The following is a 25,608-nucleotide window of genomic DNA, read 5'->3' on the forward strand; positions in this document are numbered from 1 at the left end:
TACTTGTCTTTCCTATTACATATTGAACAAATCTGTACCTGATTGATCATGTAATAATCACTCAGATACTATTAACAACATGAATAAAAAAGTAATAATTATTTCTGTACCCAGTAGAAACTAAGAGTTAGGAGGCATAGCAAATCCTGCCTTTAAATTCTGGCTCCTTAGGGGATATTCTAGACATGCCCAGGAAAATCCTAAAATGAGCCTGGACAATGCTGGCCATAATGCATATATAATAGTAATATCCATCTATTTTCCCACCAGGGATGTGTTCTAAAATTAAAAAACAGACCTATGCAAGTAAAAATTACAAGACATCTATAACTATAAAACTTAACAAAATAGCTGCCAGTTTGCTGAGTCTGACAAAGAAATCTGTCACATTTACTGAGAAAGTTTAACCATAGAAATCAGATGTTAAAAGAAATCAGACTAAAGGAAGAACTTCTACAAGCTTGCCTGTCATATGATTTTTACCATTTCTCTTGGCTGGAAACATGCAGGTTGCTAGAAAAAGTCACTAAAGGAACTTTTATCTCACGTCTGCTGTTTTTCTGTAAAGTTCCTAACCAGCTTAACTTAAACATAAGAAACAGGATGCAGTTGTACCTAGAAGTTTAAAGTAAATTCTGATTCAGTACACAGGTACCCTTTCATTAGCTTTCAGGAGTCTCCTTTGCTGTGTAAACACTTTCCCATCACAAGCACAGTTGAGACAATAGTCCACTGGGAATTCAGGGGCCTAATACTGCACCTAATACTGCAGGGAACCACTAACCAGCAGGTTACCTATAGAGTTCTCTTAATAATCAAGATCCATAAGAAATCCAGTGGGCATCAAAAAAGAGTCCAATCAAAAGAACAGCCACAAATAATTGCTTTATCCTTCCTGGAGAAAGGGCAGGGAATGTAACTAAAACATCTTTGTATCTCTAACATTTAATAAGCTGTGCCTAATTGCAAATGTTGGCACACAGTAGTTGATCAGATATGTATTTGCTGATCAAGTGATTAAAGCAAAAATACAAACATCCATTTATACTGCTATGAATGATCTCTGGGTATGCTGTGCTAGTAACAGGAAAGAAGTCCCACAATTTCTCCAGCAGTGCCATGCAGCATAATAGTTAAGAAGAGAGGATAAGGACTTATTAATCTTGCTTTAATTCCCAGCTGGACTCTTTCTCATCACTAATCATCTGATATTTGGGCTTATTAGTTTACAACTCTAAACACTGGTTCTTCATCTTTAAAATGGGTATTACAATAATAAACAATTATGAGAAAAAAAGTCATTTATATAACAGCTCAAGTAGGCTTAGCACACAACATGAATTTAGTCACTGCTGCTAGTTGCATAGTCAAATCCTACGTCAGGAATTATTGATAAATAATGATCTACTACAAGCCACTTATACTTTTATAAAATAAGTTATTTTAAGTAGGCACTTAAGCATTACTCTGCCACCTAAGTCTAATTTTTTTTTTAAAAAAAAAAGAGTAGTTTTTTTTTTTTTTTAAAGAGTAGTGTGGGCTTCCCCGGTGGCGTAGCAGTTAAGGATCTGCCTGCCAGTGCAGGGGACAAGGGTTCGAACCCTGGTCCAGGAAAATCCCACATTCTGTGGAGCAACTAAGCCCGTGCGCCACAACTACTGAGCCTGTGCTCTAGAGTCCGTGAGCCACAACTACTGAGTCCGTGCACCACAACTACTGAGCCCGCACACCACAACTACTGAGCCCACGCACCACAACTACTGAAGTCCACATGCTTAGAGCCCGTGCTCCACAACAAGAGAAGCCACCACAATGAGAAGCCTGCGCACCGCAACGAAGAGTAGCCCCCGCTCACCACAACTAGAGAAAGTCTGTGTGCAGCAACGAAGGACCAATGCAGCCAAAAAACAATAAATTAATTTTTTTAAAAAGAGAGTAGTGAGCATGTAATATGGGTGGACTTAGGGACTACATGCCAAGAAACCTGGGTTTTAGTTCTCTCCTTCACACTTAACCAGAAAGAGTCAAAGCTCTAGGCCTTACATTTCCCATTTATAAAACTCTTACTGTTCCTTCTAACATTTCTAGGAAAATCACATATACTCCTTCAAAAAAGTCTTAGGATTCCTAAAACTACAAAACACATTTCATCAGCTATACTAAAAAACATAATGAGGACAAAAAAATTTTTAATATTAGAGAAAATGTAAATCTATATTTGAAATAACACACATTACTGGGGAAGATAGGTGGGATGAAAAATATACGACTACAAATATACAGTGTAAGTTTCAAAATGGTAAATTTCTATGAGTTAAGGTCCCTAAAGTCTCAGAGGAAAAACTGATAATTCAGGTTATTTAAAAAAAAAAAAAAGGACAATGCCCCAGTACTTGCAGAAAAAAAAGCAGCAAGGTGCCCAACAGACTAATCATACAAAATATTTAAGAGTGAATATCTAGTGTTTACTGAAAAATTTGCTTGATGGCAAGTTACTAAACCATCCTGAAATATTAGGACAAATAAACATGATTAGTAAAACCTCATTACCCACCAAGAAGATCCTGTACAAGTGTGCTTTATCCATTACATCATTTTGAATTCCGCCATACATGTAATTTTAAAGAAAAAGAAAAAGAAAAAATAAATGCTGACATTAAAAAGTGATTAAAAATAAAGTTTTGCTGCCTTCAAGAACACTAGAAACTGCACAAGAGTGAAAAAGAAGTGGGCTATCACAACACGTGTCAGTAAAGCAATCCACAGCAGCTGATTTACATAAATCCTAGAAAATGGTGGGGGGAGGGAGGGGGGAAGATGTCTACTTTACTGATTAAAAATGGTCTACGAGCCGCAACTAGATATTAGTAAAACGAAAATCAGAACTATTTGAGAAAAAGAACTTCAAGGGAAGGAGTGCACTGAAGGGGTTAAATTACACTAAGTTACATATCAAAGCTTATATTGCTTATGCCCTATAAAATCACGTAACATGAAAACCAACATCTAACACTGAAAACATTTAGAAAGCCCGTGCTTGAGCATAAATTAAAAAAAAAAAAAGGAAATAAGCTGGAAAAAGATAAAATTATAACCATTCATTTCATAATCATCCCATTTTTGTATTATTCACTCATCACTACACTTACACTGAATATATATAATTTAGCACATGGAAGCAAATCTCTAAGCTTCTCCCTACCTTAGGTTTTTAGTCAAAATGAATGCAAACAATCACGTGGGATTCAGCCAAGCAGTGACGTTAAATTCTGCTCTGTCAGAGAGAGCATCTGTCAAGCCCACATTTAAACTGCTGCCTGCCTGTGCAGCAGCTGAGGAACCCTGGATTTCATATTACAGACTAAAACCCTGGTAAAACTGCTCAAAATCCTTCCTGCAGCTGCCAGGCAACAACGAAAGAGAGTTAAATCCTGTTCTTTTCCAATACAATCGAAGCACTCCATTCTAGCTCTGGCTGCTTTTGATTGCAGCTCAGTGTTCTTACTAGAAATATGGATACTGAGAAGAGAATACAGCACTGCATTGTCCGGCCAGGAAAACAGCAGATGTAAAAAGCTTCAATGCATCAACTGTCAGCAAGAGTCGACAGTGCTCCAAACAGAACGAACAACCACAGCTCTTTTGTTTAAAGAAAGAGAAAGAAAATGAAAGAAAGGAAAAACCGCAGAAGACTAGGACCCATATGAACAAGAAGGGGAACTCGAAGACAAGCAGACAGATGGACACTCTGGACACTGTGAAAAGCAATCGCAGGAGGCAGACTGCTGGGGGAGGTGCGCATGTTCGATAGCATCTTGGCTGAAGTGATGGCGTGCCAAAAGTATCTTCAGTGGGCATAATCCTCGCCTCATAAATGCCTGACCAAGGAAGGTATGTTGATATCTTGTTTGTGATACTCATTTAAATGTCTGTTACTTTTTTATAGCCCTGGAGGCACTAATATCTAATAAACAAGTTCATACAGTTCACTGTCCTTGAAACTATGAAAGGGTTTCTAAATATATGATTTTAAAATCTGTCATTGCTTTATTCAAGTAAATATGTAGCTTGCAGTAATTATGTATTACCGAAAAGGCAAACAGTAACAAGATGTGCTTAAAGGCTTCTCTGAGAAATTAAAAATCTGAAGCCCTCTAAAGAAAACATAGCAATCCTCTATCAAATTAAGTCAAGTTGAATCCTTATCCAATAAATTAAAGTGCTCTCTTAAAAATGGCCATCGAAGAGGTCAATGCAGTGAAATTCATTAAATAGTATCAAAGATGATCTTAATATTAAGAGCTTTTTCAGTCCTTTTAAAACAAAATCTTAATATAGAACAGTTTTTAATAACAAAATGTTGCCTCCCATACCCATCTCCCTAAATAAAGATAACTTACCAACTCTGAAACTATCAACAAATTTTAAGTACCACCGAGCTGTAAGATACTATAAGGAAAGCATTTGCACAGGATCACAGAAGGCAGTGTGCATTTATGCACAGCACACCACCTCAGGAGATTTGCATGCTCACGAATACAACTTTAAACAAAGAAATATCAATACTTGCTAAAATTACTCCCTTTTAAAATAGTGAGCTTTTATTTTAAGCAACAGACTGATTCTAAATGATCAAAATATAAGACTGGTTTTGGTGATCATTTTTAAAGTGAAACTCAAAAACATAATATGAAAATACTCTGTCATAAAAATATCCATGTAACAGCAATACAAGGTCAAAAAATTAAATTTAAATGTAGCCACTGTGCTTCCAGGTTATATAAATATGTAATGATGAACTAACTGGCATAGTATGTGTGTGCAGGGCAGAAATAAATCTAATAAACTATTTTAGTAACAATCATAGAATAGCAACTCATGGCTCAGGAACTCGGGTATTTCTAAAATTTTTTACAGATCGTCAAAGATCCTGATTTTTGCTCAATTTTACAGCACAACTCAACCTATTATTTAATAATCACAAAAGGCAAACATTTTTAAGACATATGTAGGGATTCCATTCTAAAGTTAAGATTAAACAAGTCTATCAGGCCCTATTATTATTAGAGCTCAACATCAACTCTCACTCACAGTATGAATTTTTATTCCATTAAGGAATGAAACCAGATGGTATTAAACAAACAAAAAAAATATGGTTGTAAAAAATCTCAAGTCTCTCTTAGTACCTTTATCTCTCAATGTTAAAGTCACCAATTAAACATTTTTATAAGCTGGCTATCTCAAAACAAGAGTGTAGAGTTTTTTATTCAAGCACCCCTTAAATCTAGAACTGTTCCCACAGACTAAGATATTATCACTTTTAGAAGCCAAATAATAAAAACAGCATGTGTGTGTGTGTGTGTGAGTGTGTGTGTGAGTGTGTGTGTGTGTGTGTGTGTGTGTGTGACAGAGAGAGGGAAAGAGAGAGGGAGAAGTAACGGAACATTTTATAGTAACATCCTCTCCGTGAGCGTCAATCCATAAGATGTAAATACATATTAATCACCTGATAATATTACCATAAAAACCCATAAAAGACAAATCAAAGCTATTTCTACGCTGAAAATGTAAAAGTGCAAAACTATTTAGAATGTCAAAATATTTTAACTTTCTGGTCTTGTTCCCACTTCTTAAGAATTAATGTACAACAGGCAGTAACTGGAGAATAATTTTATCTTTTAATAAAAGGAGGAATAGTTACTTTAATTGTACTTTCTTTTTAACAGTAAAATTATGGTAAATATCTGAAAAATGTTTAATAAAGAATTTTTTTTAAGGCTAGACACATGCACTACATTTACCAACGGGAGATTAAGAAATGAGTATATATGGATTTCAAGCCTGAGCAGCTGGATATTTACAAACATACAAATATCATGAATTTACATTAAGATGCATCTCTATCACCTATCGCTACAAAATCACATAGGACCATAAACTACATGTATGCCAGGTTACAATATATAATAATTTGCTGTTTTCTGTAACATTGAAATACTTTAGAAACATCACTTCAGGTATAATGTTTTCATAAAAATACAATTTACTAATATATTTACCTTCATTCATTTTTTCAGTCCTTTATTCAAACATGCATTCAAACATCTGACCTTCTATTTATTGCTTCTTAAACCATCAAGTTTACACTTTTAAAGGATTTAAATGATTAGACTTCAACCAGTTTCCAAGCATTCTATATCAAGAGAAAGCTGACACATTTAATTTAGCTTTGGAATGTTTAAAATAGATTATCAAATAAATTTTAAAAGCAACTTTTGTTTCTTTTAAATTTACATACATTACCCTTATATCTACTGGCTTCTTTACGGGGTGGAGGGAAATTATTACTATTTATCTAATATTTCATTTGAAAATAAAAGCTTAGAAAGAGTCTCCTCATCTAAACAGAATGGCCAACTATTTACAAGTGTAAGGAGGAGAAAAGTGAGTTTCTAAACCAGAACACTCAGCTCTGTTATTTTCAACTGAGCTCACCACAGAACTATGCTTTACTGGTATGGTGAAGTGTCTTAGTCTTCATCAGAGCAATGTGAAATTAAAATCCAGGTAAATAAATTCTAATAAATAAGTAGATTCTATTTTTTTTAAATCTGAAAACTTAAGGAAGAAAAACACTGCTCCTATCTCACAAAATGATTAATGTAATTTCTTACATTTGAGAAACACCATAACTTCTAAAAGCACTACATAATCTCAGATACTAGAAATCATCAAAAGCTAGCGCCTGTACTGTTACGCTTCAGAGATGCTCGAATCCCCACCTGCTTGCTCCTCCTAGTGGCTTCTGCTAGAACAGGAGTCTAACACTTCCCATCAATATTTTCAAAATACTTTACATTATATGAGTGCTATTCTAGTTATTCAATTATATGAGGACTTCCATGTAAATGCCATTATTTTCCCCAAATAATTGAATTTTTTACCGAGGTTAAGCAAATTTGGTATTAACCATAAACCTTTCAATATCACAGGCTACAAAAACACATTCATATGTGTATATATAATTTCAAATAAACAAACGCTCCTACAATAAATGTTTTTAATTGACCAGTTTTCTTTTACATAAACAATTTTCACAATAAAAAGTTGATAAAATTACACAAAAAGGTTTGTTTTCTCTTTTAACAGAATTCAAGCTACAGCTCCTTACCCATCCTTTACCCCCACGCCTTGATCCAGAAAAATAACAAACTGAAAAAACATGAACCAATTTGTGCTATGCACTAAAAAAACTTGTTCAAAGACCAGTTCTTAATATGTGGCATCGTGAACTTCCCATATTGACATCTCATAAATTTTTTTTTCTAAATGTAGGGCTCTAAGTGTCATGCTAGCAGAAGTCCTAAAAATGTAAAAAATTCTCTACATGCAAATGTAGAACACAGCATAACTCAAAAATCTTTTAAGATGCATTTTGTGAAATTTAAAATTTTAAATAGTTGGGGATACAATAATACCTAGTGTCTGTATTTTGTAAGAAATCTGAAAAGACTGTTCAAAGCAGTTCTTTGTTTTATTCTAACATGGAGATTCAACTGAGATACGTGATAGTACTCTGTGAAGTCCACAGATAATTAAAGATAATTAGTTGCTATATTATAAAAATCAATCATAAATCTAAGTAAGGACAATGATCTCTTGAATACCTCATGTCTGAAGTGGAAGGTTAACATGAGAAAAGAGTACTTGCAAATATCCATCATTTATTACTGTCTTAAAATCCTGCACTGAAGTTACTGAACCCTGAACATTAATTCTGACAGGTGCGTCTTCTCACTGACTTTCTCGACACAGTAGGGGCCAACGGAAACATGCCAAGCAGTGTACTGTGACTAACAAAACTCTGCCATAATCAACCTTGCACCGTCTGTCCCACAACTGATACATGACCATTTTACAAAAAAGGCCGCTGACTGTGCACCATACCACCAACGGTATGTCAAATCAATTTTAATTAATGCCAATAAATTTTCCATCTGCTCTCAGGCCTCCTTACATGGCCTCTCTCAGGGATCTAGCAGCATTTTCCTCTTCTCCATGCATACAACTTTTAATCTTTAACTTAAGTCAACAATTCCAAGTGACCAGAGCTACTGAGATAGATGATGAAATAAGTGGAAGAAAATCAATCCATTCACCTCTCTTTAAAGTGGTCACTGTGCTCCAAAGGTGTATTTTTAAAGAAATTAATCCTGTTCTCACGATGTTACGTTGCCAAGGGAAGACAAATCATAAACGTTGTTCCTGGGTTATCCTATTTTCACAGCTTAAAAATTTCCATGTGCCCTAATTTTATTAGTCTCTTTCAAGCAGTTCTGTGATATTTCCATTCTGTAAACGTTTATGCTTCATCTTTATAGAATGACTGCGAGGGAGACGACGTGACAGCATTAGAAAATGATTACCAAAGAACAGTACTGATTCAGGAGAAGAACACAATCTCAGCCACCGATCTCTCATCCACTACTGGATATTAACAACATGCTTCAGTGGAGAAGAAGACACTGCTGCTTTGCAAAGATGAGCTGGAATGCCAAGAGGTCTCTGTTCCGTACCCATCTTATTGGTGTACTTTCTCTCGTGTTTCTTTTTGCTATGTTTTTGTTTTTCAATCATCATGACTGGCTGCCAGGCAGAACTGGATTCAAAGAAAACCCTGTGACATACACTTTCCGTGGATTTCGTTCTACAAAAAGTGAGACAAACCACAGCTCTCTTCGGAACATTTGGAAAGAAACAGTCCCGCAGACTCTGAGGCCTCAAACAGCAACTAACTCCAATAACACAGATCTGTCACCACAAGGAGTTACAGGGCTGGAGAATACACTCAGTGCCAACGGAAGTATTTACAATGAAAAAGGCACTGGACATCCAAATTCTTACCATTTCAAATACCTTATCAATGAACCTGCAAAATGCCAGGAGAAAAGCCCTTTTTTAATACTACTAATAGCTGCAGAACCTGGACAGATAGAAGCTAGAAGAGCTATTCGGCAAACTTGGGGCAATGAAAGTCTAGCACCTGGTATCCAAATCACACGAATTTTTTTGTTGGGTGTAAGTATTAAGTTAAATGGCTACCTTCAACGTGCAATCCTGGAAGAAAGCAGACAATACCATGACATAATTCAACAGGAGTATTTAGATACATACTATAATCTGACCATTAAAACACTAATGGGCATGAACTGGGTTGCCACATACTGTCCACATATTCCATATGTTATGAAAACTGACAGTGACATGTTTGTCAACACCGAATATTTAATACTTAAGTTACTCAAGCCAGACCTGCCTCCTAGACATAACTATTTTACTGGTTACCTAATGAGGGGATACGCACCCAACAGAAACAAAGACAGCAAGTGGTACATGCCACCAGACCTCTACCCAAGTGAGCGCTATCCTGTCTTCTGTTCTGGGACTGGTTATGTTTTTTCTGGAGATCTGGCAGAGAAGATATTTAAAGTTTCTTTAAGCATCCGTCGTTTGCACTTGGAAGATGTATATGTAGGGATCTGTCTTGCCAAGTTGAGAATTGATCCTGTCCCCCCTCCCAATGAGTTTGTGTTCAATCACTGGCGAGTTTCTTATTCAAGCTGTAAATACAGCCACCTAATTACCTCTCATCAGTTCCAGCCTAGTGAACTGATAAAATACTGGAACCATTTACAACAAAATAAGCACAACGCTTGTGCCAACGCAGCAAAAGAAAAGGCAGGCAGGTATCGCCACCGCAAACTCCACTAGAAAAGACAACTTTTTTTTTTTCCCAAACGTGCGATCTGTAAAATATTGCTAAAAGCATGTATAGTTAAAACTGATTACATCCATAGGACAAGTTTTAGTTAAAACTCATCGCATAAAGGAATCCAAAAATATTTTTTTAATTTCTGAAGAAGGTAATTCTTAAAAATACAACACGATATAACAAAAAGGTATCCCAAACAATCTACTAAAAATCCACATAAGGGGATTCTGTGTATTAACATGCAATAACAGGCGTGCATACATCAATGGTTCAACTCTTACGTTAGGGGCCAAGAAGGTGTATTTGCATATGTTTTCCACATAAATTTTAATTTAAGAAATGGATACAGTCAAAAGACTTTGGATTCAGTTTTTCATTTCAATATAATTAAATGTAAATAAAACATTATTGTCAATTTTAAGGAAACTTTATAATTGTGCAAAGGACAAATTTTGACCTATTCTAGGGTTCTAAAAACCATATTCCATGCAATAAGATTTAGTTGAATTATTCCATAAACATATTTATAAAGTTCAGATGTTTCATCAATGCAGTTCTCATCTAAGTATTTACTTTTTAAAAACAATTGAGATATTCATTTTCTTTTATCAATACGCACATATACTGGGGGAATTTATTTTGACATGACGTGATAAAATGTGAAAAAAAAATCAATGTGTCTCAGGCTCACATTTTTATAAAAAAAAAAATTAAATGTTTCAAAATAGAACATCTGTTCCCTCGTTGGTGTTCAGGGCCAAGCTAGAACTTCAATGATTTACTCAATCAACCAGTTACTGCACTCTCAAGGAGCATCACCAGTTAACTTCAAGCATATCTGAAAAAATCTATCATTTTCCTCTAACTGAAGCAAAAGTGATTACTTACAGGCACAAAGAGGATGCACTGTTGAAAAAAGATAAAGGATAAAGAGTGCAGCGGCAGTTTCATTCAATACATTTTAAGATGCATGTCTGCCAAACTGCAACATATGGGAAGTTTATTTCCTGACAGCAGGTGTACACATGCCAGTACTTAATCATTTTACGGCACCTACTTCTTTCTCTGAGTGCCAAGTTTACAAACCTGCAGTTTTTAATTTGGTGGATGACAAATATTCTGCACCACTGATTAAAAACTTTCTTGGGAGGGATGGGGGAAAACTACAAATGTTTGATGAACACTTGATTCTAGGATGAACAATGTATACAATGCACTTTTATCAAGTTTTTAATAAAAAAGGTAAACAAAAAACCTTTACTGAGTGTTATGGTCCAAATGCTTCACAATTTGTATGGCTCCATTATAAATTTTAAAATCAGGAAATACTAACCCATTAATTTTAAAAAGGTGTTTTTACTTTAAACAAGTGTATAAATTTATCAATCTTGCTCAGTGAGGATGTCACTTATCCTAATTCTAATAACAATCATTTTCATCCTTGATTCTATTCTGAAGAGTTATCCACCAAAACAGAATTCTAACATGTTACAGTTCAGAACCACAGAGACTGCTTCAGTACTTATCATTTAATGCGTTGAATTCTATTTATACTCAACTTATCTCCCACTTTCAGTTCAGTTGTCTAAGTGTTCTATTCTACATAGAATAATTCTGAATGTTGAGCTAAATAACCCCCCAGCTCTTGGTAAGGTCTGTTTTTCACTTAATTTATTCTGTATGGTTATAAAAAGACTAAAATTACTAAATACCAAAATTACTAAAGAAAGGTCACACATAAAAGGATAATACCAAATTACGTAAGTGTGATGAAAGACAAAAGGAATCCTTCCCTCAGTATAATCCTCTCCTTAATACTTCAGAAGTTTTATTTCTTAAAAGTATATGTATATGCATGTATGCATCCACAGGTATGTACTCAGATACAATCCAAACACTATTGTGTACAAATTATTATTACAGTGCAGTATCTTTAAGAGATAGTATTTTCCTTCCAGAAAAATTCAAGTCTAAAAAAGATGACTTGGAATCTCATGACACTCCAAGTTCTCAAAGAGCACTGAATCAAATAACAAGTGTTTTAGTACTGCTGAAAATCTTTATTTTAAAATAAGTATTCTGCTATTAATTTATTTTTGACCTTCCATTCTGAATATGCAAGCTGACTTCAGCAAAATATGATTTTCAAATTCATATTATGATATTTAAAAATACAGTATTTAAACATCTCACCAAATATTCATTGTGCCTTATTCATGCCCAGTACTATGTAATTTTTACTATGCATGAAAATATAATTTTAAATGACAGCACTTGCATTTGGTCAAAGAAAAAAATTACAGGAAGGAACAACCATGTAATCTTTATGCTCGAAGTGTTACGAGATATTGTGGAAGATAAAAATACCAAAACTTTCAATACTTACTAGTTTATTTTGATCAAGATTATATAGGTGATGAAATTCTAATTCAAGCAAAAAAATTTTCTTTCTCCTCTGATTATACAGTACAATCACAAAAAATCAACTGGAGTCTTATTAATATCTATTACCAAAACCCCTATAAAAATAATACCAACACAGCAGCAGGAACTATTTACTGACTGAGAGTACGCTGTGTGCCTGGTACCGTGTTAAAGCACTTTACACACACATCTCGTATAATCCTTATAAGTAACACTAAGAGGTAAGAAAGACTGGTACAAGAGGTTAAATACCTAAGATCACACAGCTAGTAAAACAGCAGGGTTCCACTGCAAAGACTCTTAACCATTATGCTATTCTGCTACATACTTCACATATGACTTCTGCTAGAGGGTCTAAAAAGCTAAGCAAAAACGGCCTGTCCTCTCTTCTATTCCATGCTTATTCTTCACCTTTTGCTAGGATCTCCAGGCATCACAACTGTTTTCTCACACTGGAGGGACGCCTGATGTCAGGTGCAAATTAAGAGAAGGAGAAGGAGAGGAAATCTGATCCCTCAGTTATTTTTTCTTCTCCTTTTCAGATGCTGATGTCTGGGGGCCAGAAACTCAGAAAAGCTAAGAATTACTGCTTATCTCTTGCTCCTTTGGGCACTGAGACACATCTGTAAACAACAGGCAGGTGGCACTTAGAAATTATGTAAAAGGTGCTTCTTTTGAAGTACAATTTGATCATTGTTAGTAGTCAAAAGTAGCACCGCATTTACTCACTCTACTGGTTAGTCGCCTACTGTTTGGTGATGAGGTGGTAAAACTGATTTATCCAGCTGGTTCAGGTTTGTTTTCAGTTTTTACTGCTTAACTACAAAATTTGACTATTAAATTAACACAGATTTAAGAAGCCAAAAAAAAAAATCTCTACCATACCTATATTCTAACACACCTCACAGAGTATCAGTGTATCGCTTAACATGACTCTCGGAAGACGGGTAATGTGCATCAAATACTAACAGGGGCCATTCTAAGTTTCGGCCAGGAACCTGTTGCTGCGCACTCCATCAGCACACACACACACGCCCCCCCAAGCACGATATAACTCTACACCTTACTACTTTCAAGATCCGATTTGCCAGAGAAGGAAGAAAAACGTTTCTGTATTTGCAGGAAGTGTTTCCCCTTCCTCCACCAGCAAATGTCTGAGCTAAAGGACAACTAGAGTGAAAGCAACTGCCTCCATCTGTTTATTAATCTAATTATTTCAACTTCTCACTGAAGCCTATAGATTCTCAGTCTGAATTTCACTTGAGAAAGTATCCTAAACGTTGAAAAATGAAAATAAATCAACGGCATCACAAAAAATAAATGTTAAGTAACAGAAAGCTATAACATTATATGCAAAATCTTAAATTCATGCTTGTATATGTTTTTAATTAAATGTTTAAAAGATACTAATTTATACAATAAAACTAATAAGGGTTGTTTGCTTCACTGTCATACCTAAAATGCTAGTAAAAACATATATTTGAATATAGATAATAGAATTAGCATGAGATTCTGATGGCAATGAGAATTTTCTAACATACTGGCAGATTTCCTTTGGGGAGCTACCCCACCCTCAAATAAGAAAGTTCTAGGAAAACTTTCAATCAAGACACCCTGCCTTGCACTAGCCAAGATAACCAAAGACCCTCTCTTATTGCAATCTGAATCCTGAAGGAAACAAACACACGCACACAAAGAAAATGACTGGAGCTGATTCACTTGAACTTCAGCACCCTGCAGAAACTACCCACTGATTCTTGTTCTCTAGATCCCAGAGGTGCTACGGTTCCTGTCCCTTCTACCACTTGATTCTTTAATTTTTTGAACTCACCTATAATATTCTGATACTTTTTTTTTTGGTTTCAGTTAGTCAGAGTCAATTTTTAACCAAAGAATGCTAAGTGACAGAAAACCTACCACTAGCAAATGCTGCAGTGATAAAGTCGTTCCTAGGTTCTATGATGACTTCAGAATGCTCTATAACACCATGCCCTCTGTGTGCTTTGCCACCAAGAACAACTTTCTGTTAAAGAAAACAGGCTGAAAATTTTAGAGCTGTTCATAATCCATATTCATGGCCAGGCCTCACAAGAAAACAAAGTAGTTTTTGTGCATATAACATAATATAGCGGAGAGCATGTTGCTATAGATACCTTATTACTGAAGAGGGATCAGGGAAACAGGCTTGGGAGCTGTGTTTCTACAGTCACACCACCGTGGGGGAGAGGCAACGTGTCTCCCAAGTAACCACCAACATGGAAGTAACCATCAGCACAGCTGCCTGAGCCCCCTGCACTGTAAAATGCTGTCTAAGCTTAGAAATGAATGAACAGAGAAGCCTGACCATACCTTCACATCTGCTGTTTAAAACTATTCCTTTATCAGAGATCTTTTCGTCTCCTGATAAGGCTAAAGAAAAAAAAAAAAAAAAAAAGCTACAACCTTCTTCCTGGTAGATTTATGTAAAGGAGGGAAGAGAATGAATGACTCCTCTACACTGAAAAGAGAAAGCTAATAACTGGGCCAAAAAGACAAGTAAAGTTAATTTTTACAAAAATAAAATGAATTTCTTAATCAAAGTTCATAAGCATAACCCCAAATTTAAAGTATTTGTATGTCTGAGTGTCTTTAAGTACACACATTTAACAGTACATTTAAATCCAGTTATCTTCTCTCATCTCCAAATTTTAAAACTTTTAAAATAACATTTCCTGTCTGAGTGAATGGCTATATCCAGTCAGTGGCCACACGAAAATATCCAGAGTCATCCTCACCACTTCCTTCTCTTACTATCACCCGTATCACTCTATCCCCAAAAACCTGGATTCACAGTGGAATCCACCCACTTTTCTTCATCTTACCGCTCTAGTAGTTCAAGTGAGCAAAACTTTTACAACTGGTTTCTTCACAGTCACCCAATCTGCTTCCCATATACTACTGCCAGAATGATACTTTCAAAACCACAAAACTATTCACATCATCCCAACGCTTCAATGGATTCCCAATGTTCTTAGGATAAATATCAAAATCCCTGAAATCCTTGGATAGCAGCAGGGCCCATGAATGACTCTCTTCCTTGCTAAAGTTAATTTCTCTACCCAATCTTTTGATCTTACTGCTGCCTTTTACTTCACTCCATAATGTATCCTCTCTTCCTCAAAGCAATCAACAAACAAAAAGTCCTAGATTAGAAACAGTGAACTAAAATTTGACTCAATAAAAGAGCCTCACCTTTTTTGTTGGCAGCATTTTCATCTTATTTGAAATGAAACTTATTTTTAAGGTGTCAAAATCAATTTTTCTCTATAGTGAAAAACTGATTTTGAAGCCTTAAAAATAAGTAAGACTCAACCACTGGCTTATATATGGGCTCACCCACACTGCAAATAAAGCAACATATAAGTAAATATATGTTGACAAAAAGAAAGTACAAGTATTCTGGAAATAATTACTATAATCAGTTCCACAAATGTGAAGGTCCCTCACATGACAGTGCATTTCTAAGCAGGGACCATGATGCTGAAGAAGATCAAGAAGTGTTAACTTTCCTCAATAGAAATTCAATGCAGATGAAATCCCTAGGATCACTTCCCAAACAGACCAGTTTACCATGCTATGTTCCAGAACTCTAACACTAGGTTAATAGAAATTCTTGAGTCCAGTCCTCCTTAGCGTTGAAGAAACATCCAAAAGGCCACTCACTTGATAAATATTTACTGAGAGCCTAGGCATTAATACATGAGCTGTAGATACAATGATAAACAAAAACAATCATTAAGTTGCTGCCATAATACTCCTTTGACAGAGAAAGCCATGTAACAGATCTTCATACAAATAAGTGGAAAGGACAACTATGATATCTGTCATGAAGGAAAGATACACAGTGCTTTGCAAGCATATAACGGGAACTGACCTGACCTATGGTCAGAAAAGCCTTCTCAGAAGAATCATTTGTTAACATCTAAGAAATAACTAGATGTTAATCAGGCAAAAGGGGAACAATTCCAAGAAGGAACAGCAGGTACAATGGCCCTGAGGTTAGAGTAAACCATTGCACAAAAATAAGGAGGAAGATTGGTATGAGCTGATGCCAGAAAGGTAAAAAGAGAGAGAGACAGGTAAACCCTCATGAAGACTTACAGTACCTATTAAAATATGGCTTTTAATCCTGAAGCCAATGAAGATACAACAATACTTGGAAAATAGAAAAAAAAATTGAGGCTAGTGAATGCCTAACAGCTCCTCTCTTCTTTAGTGTTTGAGGCATCCTGGCTGCAACATGAGAACAGAATGAGGAGACGCATGAGTGATACAAAAACACAAACTAGGAGACCACTGCATAATCCAGGGAAGATACAGAAATAGTTGGACCAGGAAGGACGGTAGTGATCCGGAGATAAGAATTCCAGAGATGTGGGGGCTTCCCTGGTGGCGCAGTGGTTGAGAGTCTGTCTGTCGATGCAGGGGACATGGGTTCGTGCCCCAGTCCGGGAAAATCCCACATGCCACGGAGCGGCTGGGCCCGTTAGCCATGGCCGCTGAGCCTGTGCGTCTGGAGCCTGTGCTCCGCAATGGAAGAGGCCACAACAGTGAGAGGCCTGCGTATCGCAAAAAAAAAAAAAAAAAAATTCCAGAGATGTTAGCAAGTGCAGTCCACAGGCCTTCACGACGCGTGGACACTTGCGGTGAGGGAGAAGGCATGAGTGCCAAGGCCTAAAATCCTGGCCTGGGCACTGAGGGCATGAGGAGAGAGAAGACGCTGTACGAGAACCTGATTCGCCAAGGATAACATAATAAAGAGCCACTGAAAAATGTATAGAAGGATTGTCAAATGGCACTGAGGGCCTATATATTACAAAGCATCAATAACAATAATAAATCTTAACTACTACTCTACATGCATATGAAAGGATGCAAAGTAACTAAAAATATACGGATAACATGGGCTTAAGAATCACTCATTCAGGGGCTTCCCTGGTGGTGCAGTGGTTAAGAATCCACCTGCCAATGTAGGGGACATGGGTTCGAGCCCTGGTCCTGGAAGATCCCACATGCCACAGAGCAACTAAGCCCATGCACCACCACTACTGAGCCAACGCCCCACAACTACTGAGCCCGCGTGCCTAGAGCCCGTGCTCTCCAACAAGAGAAGCCACCGCAATGAGAAGCCCGTGCACCACAACCAAGAGTAGCCCCCGTTCGCCACAACTAGAGAAAGCCCACGTGCAGCAACGAAGACGCAACGCAGCCACAAATAAATTAACTAATTAATTTTTTAAAAAGTCATTCATTCAATACTTTTCAAGCAACCCCTATGTGCCCACTACCCTGTTCTCAGCACTGGGGAGATGGTGGAGGGCAACAAGATGTGCTTCCTACCTTCGGATCTTCATATTCGAAGAAAATTGTTAATGTAAACAAATAAATAAGATTACTAGCAGAAAAAAAAGTGGGAGGTCTTCCTGGAAAAGTAACCTTTAAACTGAGATCTGAATTTTGAGGAGCCAGTCTTATTAAGAGCAAGAGGAAGAATGATCCAGGCAAACAGAAATACAAAGACAACGGCCAGGAGGTTGAGAAGAACTTGACATGTCTGTAGAAAAACAGAAAAAAGCCAGTGAAGCAGAACTCTAGAGTAGAAAGCTGTGGATAGAAATCAGAGGGGCCCCTAATATGGATGGGAAAAAAATTCACAATTTTATTTTCACCAACCTCTAACAGAAACTGACATTTCCTTCTTTCATGAATGAAGGCAACAAACCACAGTACTATTAATAACAGTTCTGACTTTGTCACCAACAGAAATCAAGTATTTTCATATCACATTACTCTTACAGGTATCTTGAAATAATGTGTATGGTCATACTTTAAAATTCTGGAATTTATTAGATTTGTCCCTAGATCTTGTTATATAATGCATCAGTAAAAGCAACACGAAGTTCAATACCATGTCATAAAGTTATGTTTCTCAAAATTTTGATAATTTTATTTCAATAAATTGGTTTTCTTTGTTATCTTATGTATTTTATTTTATGCATTAAAAACATTATTCAGAGAGAAGAATCATAGGATTCGCCAGTCTACTAAATAGGTTCATGGCACCAAAAAAAAAAAATATATTACGAACTTCTAATCTAGAATAAAAGACATATAGGACTCCTATCAACTAAATGCAACTATTGGTGCTTGTTTGGATCCTATTTCCAACAAATGAACTGCAAAAAAAGATTTTTCAGAAAAATCAAAGAAACTGGAAAATGAACTGTGTATTAGATGATACCAACAATTAATTTTTTTTTGTTATATGCAATAATGCCTACATTAAAAAAAAAAGTCCATGTTTTTTAGACGTGCAGAGTATGTAGGAACAAAGTGTCAGTGTCTGGGTTTTGCTTCACAGTACTTCAGGAAAAAAGGGAGCTGTGGAACAGCTGAAGTAAAAGTGGTTAAAAAATAATTATAGAATCTGTGTGATGGGCAGATTTTAAAAATCATACACTATTTTCTCTAATTATACTTATGTTTGAAATTTTTCATAATTAAGAAAAATGGGGGGGGCTTCCCTGGTGGCGCAGTGGTTGAGGGTCCGCCTGCCGATGCGGGGGGCGTGGGTCGTGCCCCGGTCCGGAGGGATCCCGCGTGCCATGGAGCGGCTGGGCCCACGAGCCATGGCCGCTGGGCCTGCGCTCCGCAGCGGGAGGGGCCACAACAGTGAGAGGACCGCATACCGCAAAAAAAAAAAAAAAAAAAGAAAGAAAAGAAAAATGGGGGGTGGAATTCAGTAACTGCTTTGCAAAACAGAGCCCCTTAGAGGGGAAAAAATTGCAAAGGGGCATTGTCTGTTGGAAGAAAATTAGAGAAAGATGCTCCTTTCTCTGGGCTGATGATGTCCTAGGCCAGGCCACCTAACTTGAGGAGGGTGCAAGCTACCTAAGGTGTTTTCCTCTTTCTTCCCCCATTACGTTCAGGGAAGACAGTAGGCATCATTAAAACTTGCTTTGACATTATTCATTATTCATCTCGTGAGTATGCACCACCTGTCTACTGGCATTTATTTCAAAGAAAAAATAACCTATTTCCCATTATATCAACTGTCCAGGCCTAGAAAATTAGCCTTTGATCAAACTAGCACATCCTGACGTTAGAAACAGTGATGGTTTAGGAAAAATAATAAGTTATAGTCTTAAGCTAATGAGCACTGATTGCGTTTAGTTTTCATACTCAGAAGAACCTGACGATTCAGAAGAACATGGTGGGGGAAAGGAGAGGGAAGCTAGGTAGTTGCAAATGCACGTAAACGATGCGTGCCAGGCCGCCGTCGTTTTCACGACTGGTAGAACGTTTAAAAATCTGGACAGGGTTGGGGGTGAGGGAATGCTGTACATATTTAAGCAATTGAACCATGCAAGATGGTTCCCAGGTTGTCAAAAAAATGACGGTAACCAAAAAGAAGCCCTCTCCATTTGTGTAATATTAAGAAGTGGACTGTACACCTCTCCAGCTTAGTGTATTTAAGGCAGGCTCTGCATCGGCAGGAAGGTGGGCTTGCTAATCTCTTCTCGGCAAGCCCGTTCCACCTTCCTGCTATCCTCACCTGTCATCTAACTCAGCACTCCCTCATCAACTGCTCCTCTGTCTTAGTAGAAGTGTTTTCTCAGCCTGACAGACAAAAAGCCTTATAACTCTGTTTCCCAAATATCATATGCTGTCACAAACCAGGAGGATGTCTTAGCAAAAACTGATACGTTCATTCATTAAGAGAAATTTTCTTTAAAAAAAATACCAAATGTCCATTCTATTTGGCTTTAAGCAATCAAAAGTTCCTGATTACAGGGGCTTCTCTGGTGGCACAGTGGTTGAGAATCCACGTGCCAAGGCAGGGGACACGGGTTCGAGCCCTGGTCCGGGAAGATCCCACATGCCGTGGAGCAATGAAGCCCGCGCACCACAACTACTGAGCCTGCGCTCTAGAGCCTGAGAGCCACAACTACTGAAGCCCGTGTGCCTAGAGCCCATGCTCCGCAACAAGAGAAGCCACCACGATGAGAAGCCCGCGCATCGCAACGAAGTGTAGCCCCTGCTCACCGCAACTAGAGAGAGCCTGTGTGCAGCAAGAAAGACCCAACACAGCCAACAATAAATAAATTTTAAAAAAGTTCCTGATTACTGAAGTTTTATTAATAAAAATTTAATTCCTTCAGTACCAGGAGATAAATCTTACAGCTTCTCACTGCTGTCAGTCTAAAATCCAAATCCATCAGTAATAATTTTCATTTAATATTCCTGCATTTCCTAAGATAAATAGAAATAACAGTTTTAACTACAGTACACAGGCAATGGCCACTAGGCAAATGTCTCCAACATTTTTTAAATAAGTCAAATGCAACAGAATGAGATGTTAGTCCTAAAGCTGAATCAGTCATCTGTCCATCTAAAGAACTACATCGTATCCACTAGGAGATGGATTAGTCAGACACACCAATAGGATGAGAAGTCAAAGCCTATCTAAGCAGTGACCAAGACTAAAGGTTCCCTGGCCTTTGCAGTACATCTTCCTTTACTGAAGAGATGCAAATATCATTATCTCTGATCTCCAAGTAGCTTCTCTAATGGGAGAACGTGTATGTGCTGGATAGAGGAACTGAATGCCCACTGCCCTTGGCAAATACATTTCTCACTCGAAATTAATTAATCAGCATTTAGCATTTCAAATGTTACTGTTTCATAAGCTTGAACAATCAATCTCTCCCGGTATATTAATATTACCCAGTTTCTCAGCCGTTCTCTGGGCCATGGCAAACTACTAAGGAAATGCCACCCTATTAGGCAACTTGGGATCCACACAACTGATCTTTGCAGGGGAGAATAATGTTCTGCACAGGTGCTCAACACCAGCTTTGATCTGTTACATCACAAAGACGGTGGTGAAAATTCTTCAGGTACTTAGAACCAGACTGTATGTCTAGGGATTGGTCTTCAGTGATCTACAAGAGGGTTCCAATGTAAAATATAAATGTAATGCTACCAGTGTGCCATACTGAAGCACGTTTTTGTAAAATCTACTAACCTGTGACCTTTACACTGATGTTTAAAGCTTTAAAAAAAAAACTATAAAAACTTTTCAAAAATACTAATAATGACTCAGGAAGTTTAGAAATAAATGTGTATCACAGGTCTCCCCAAAATTGGCATTTATTACCTTATTAGACGGTATTAAATCAATTGTATCTATTACATTTAATCCAGATAAAGAAAGAATGTTTCCCCAAACAATTTAAATAGTTAAGCTTTTAACATTTATTTTTCCTGTTAAAGTAACTTTGGGATGGGGGGAGGGGAGGATATCATAATATGTACTAAAGTTATTGATGAATTATAATGTATCCACAAATTTACTATCAGAATGGTTGGTTATTATAACGTAGCTCTCCATGTTAAAAGCAAACAATTCCTAAGGACACTATGAAGTATTTTGTACAGCCTTTTAAAATAAATTATAATACTCCAATCATATCAGAAGCTGAATTTTTTTTGGGGGGGTGGCGTTTATAAAGAAAACTAAAAGCCTTCTACATAATAGAAGTTAAAATTCTTCTGAAAGGTCAAAGAGCTGCTTAATTTTAATTCTCAAACTTCGTATATTAAAATATATAAGGAACTGAATTTCAGGATGTTTATGGCAACACACATATAAGATAGAAATGACAAAAAGACACTGCAAGAAGACTGAAGCACCTATCTAAAATATCAAAATTAGGGGAGATAAATGATTAGTTTGATAGTGTCCAGAATTCACTGTTTGTAGATGACAATAAAATACTGAATTAACTCTTTCTGTCTTAAATGGTAATTTGTAAAAATGTTAAATTGACTTGATTTCAAAATAATTTTGTGTTTGATCTTATATACTTCTGCACAAACCTAAATGTTGAGGAACAAATGCTTTTTCAATAACATAAAATATGATGTCAACAACGAGACAATTACCTGAGTTCTATGGTATGACTTTTGTCTCCAATTAAAACAAAAATAAAAATCTTAAAAGCTTTAATTCCTTAGCATTTCAAATGAGTGTGTCTTCAACTTATTCACAGTAAAGCACCATTCTGAAATTTCAAAAAAAAACTTAGTTCTAAACAGTAAGATTTATCCGGACAAGAAGCAACTAAGAGTCTTTAAAAAACAGATATTTAGGGCTTCCCTGGTGGCGCAGTGGTTGAGAGTCCGCCTGCCGATGCAGGGGACACGGGTTCATGCCCCGGTCCAGGAAGATCCCACATGCCGCGGAGCAGCTGGGCCAGTGAGCCATGGCCGCTGGGCCTGCGCGTCCGGAGCCTGTGCTCCGCAACGGGTGAGGCCACAACAGTGAGAGGCTCGCGTACCAACCAAAAAACAGATATTTAAAATAAACGTGGGAACAGTCACTCACAGAGGAACACGAGAAGCAGGAAAGACAAGAAGAACAACACTAAAAGAAACATCCATCAAGAAAAAGACCTGGAAAAGAAACCAAAACTTAGAATTAAAGATCAAATGAGGTTGGCAGGGTGTGGGACAAAGGGGAGGGGAAGGGATGAACTAAATACACAATCCAATGAGTATTAAGAGAAAAGCACTAAGACACTAAGAAAATAAAATGTGAATGTGGGATTTATACAAAAGATTAGAAATTCATTGAAGATTTAAATCAATTTATGAAGACCTAGAAATTGAAAGAGCAAACTAAAACTCAGCCAACAACAGCCAACAGAAAAGTACCCAACAAGAAAATATCTAAATACCCAATTACAGTATGTAATTAATATACTGTTTTTTAATTATGAACAAACGGATTCAAATCATGTCATGATATTAAATATTAATCTTTTTTCCTCAAATTAATGAAGAAAAATATATAAAATAAAATCATGTCTAAGTTAAAGAACAGCAGTGGTTAGTCTAAAAATACACTGAGAAGTTAGAATTTAAAAGTGATGAAATATGTTCAATAATGATATTAATTTTGTTAAAACTGAATAAAGCTGTAGTGATGAAGGTAAATAGAAATTAGAATAAAAGACTATATTGTAGTATGTCCAAGAGAGAATATTAAATTGAATGAAAATTAAAGTTTGGTTTTGTGCACATCTGAGTCATGTATATAACTGCAGCATTTCATATGGAACTACAGTGAAAAGAATTTATATAATCAAGCTGAAATTTCATAGTATAAATTTTTATCGTATTAACAAAATACCATTATATTTCCAAACTGGCTTCTGTTTTCTCCTGTTCTCACAATAACCAATAATAAAACACTTTGAAACAAAATGACGTTAACATTATTATTAAAAATTATACAATGGTTTTCTAAATTACTTCTAACATGCGTGTCAAGAATAACTTTGTCTATGCTTCTTTCAAAATAAGTCTCAGAAATTGTGTGATCATGGCATTAAATATATGGTCACTGGTAGAATAATTTTAAAAGGTATGTTACAGGCATTATTAAAATTTTAAGGCATTTTGGATAAACCGATAATTATTCTTTAATGAAATGCAAAGCTAAATTAATGGAGTTTAACTGTATATGCTTACTCCAAAAGCACCATCCATTGTGCAATGGATTGTCAATAAATCTCAACAAGATACATAAACTGAAAGCAACAGTATAAAAAAGCAGTATTATAAAAATAACTTTTACTTTATAGGCATTAAAATTCTCTGACAATTATTAATATGATCTGTGCTATTATTCATTTTTTCTAAGTATATCAGCATCAAAATGCTGATCATATGCTGACAAAATATTAATGTAAACTGAGATTTTAATACCTTTAAGAAGGTATCAATGTAAGGAGATTAATACCCACCCAAATAAGTGTTCACTCTACATACCACCCAATTGTTTTTTATTTTCTAATTAATTTTTTAAAATTTTTATTGGAGTCTAATTGATTTACCATGTTGTGTTAGTTTCAGGTGTACAGCAAAGTGAATCAGTTATACCTATACATATATCCACTCTTTTCTTTTTTTTTTTTAAAGATTCTTTTCCCATAAAGCCCATTACAGAGTATTGAGTACAGTTCCCTGTGCTATACAGCAGGTTCTTATTAGTTATCTATTTTATATATAGTAGTGTGTACACGTCAATTCCAATCTCCCAATTTATCCCTCCCCCCACTTATCCACCCAACTAATTTTAAAAAGTGTGGATGAACAGAGGCTCTGTATTATTCAGTGTAAAAAGTTCATAACTACAATTAATTCAGTGCTACAAACAGCACTGAAAGAACAATGCTGAACTAGGTACACCTGTGCACATTTGAAACCCTGAAGACCTCAGAGGAGGTTATTATAATACCACTTTTCAGATGAGAAAACCGATGCCTAATTTGCTGCAACAAACAGGCAAAGAAATCATAATATTGTATGATTACAATATTCTTCTCTCTTCTTCTGTCTCCGTTATATGGAGGTATGCGCCAAATCTACAACGAGCACAACATTATAAAAAAAATTTTTTTAACCCAAAAATCTGGAAAAATCACTTGGGGAAAACTACTATAAAAGGGATAGAAGGGAAGTTTTGAGTACAGAGAAACAACATTGTCCAGTTTAGTGATGAAATCTTAGAAAAGTCTATGAAAATACAGGTATAATAAAAAATAAACTATGCACAAAATACTAATATGTTAACAGTTAAGTATTACTTCATGTAACAGACAGTAAAAGTATAAAGTTGACTTTCAAAAGCTTAAGACATATAACGAGTTACTGACAGAAAACACACAATGTTTGGTTTGTTTAGAGGGTACACCTTTATGTTGGTCAGGCTGACATAGGACAGAACCACCCCAGTTCCCTGAAACAGCAAGAGAGGCAACAAGTTCTGAAAATTATTTCAAGTGTAATATAATATTCTCGAGCAAAATAATATGCCAATCTAAATGTAGAATGCAACAAATTATAAATTGTAGAAGTAATATTCCTACTTATAATTCTGTGACCATATATTAAAATCTCAACAGTTACATACTTTTTGGATCAAAGTAAATAATTTAAATCTAAGTAAATGACATTTCTTCCTATATATGAGCCCTAACAAGTAAATGGAAAAGCCTAACTAGCTAAGCTGTCACACACTTAAAACGATAATGTCTTTGTAGCAATTTTCTCTCCAAGGATAAAGAACTTTACCTTAAGATAAACACACACAGCTAGAGTAAAAATATCCCAGTTACTGGAGAAGAAAAGGGTTCTCATAATGTTTAAGTAAACTAGTCTTCATAGCTTTGAATGAAAATTGTGTCATTAAACATGTAATATCAAGTTCATCACTGAAGCTACAGTTGCCTACATTTACACATATGACAAGCTGAGATTATACATAAAATTATAAATTCATAATAAAAGTAGCCATTATTTAT

At 36.1% G+C, this 25,608-nt stretch overlaps 2 protein-coding genes across 3 annotated transcripts in view; one reads left to right on the forward strand and one right to left on the reverse strand.

Annotated features, from left to right (window-relative positions):
* Positions 1–25,608, reverse strand: part of CDC73 (cell division cycle 73) — a 92,342-nt gene that overhangs the window by 39,371 nt on the left and 27,363 nt on the right. The window lies entirely within an intron of this gene.
* B3GALT2 (beta-1,3-galactosyltransferase 2) lies at positions 1,612–12,094 on the forward strand. 2 transcript variants are annotated; one of them, XM_079904834.1, is made up of 3 exons: positions 1,612–3,891; positions 7,785–7,955; positions 8,382–12,094. In XM_079904834.1, the coding sequence occupies exon 3, from the start codon at positions 8,503–8,505 to the stop codon at positions 9,769–9,771; it is 1,269 nt and encodes a 422-aa protein (XP_079760960.1). In that variant the 5' UTR covers positions 1,612–3,891; positions 7,785–7,955; positions 8,382–8,502; the 3' UTR covers positions 9,772–12,094. The 2 variants fall into 2 exon arrangements, with proteins under 2 accessions (XP_079760960.1, XP_079760961.1); XM_079904835.1 differs by lacking the exon at positions 7,785–7,955.

This window comes from Stenella coeruleoalba (assembly GCF_951394435.1).
Source record: "Stenella coeruleoalba genome assembly, chromosome: 1".
In the NCBI taxonomy this organism is placed as follows: domain Eukaryota; kingdom Metazoa; phylum Chordata; class Mammalia; order Artiodactyla; family Delphinidae; genus Stenella; species Stenella coeruleoalba.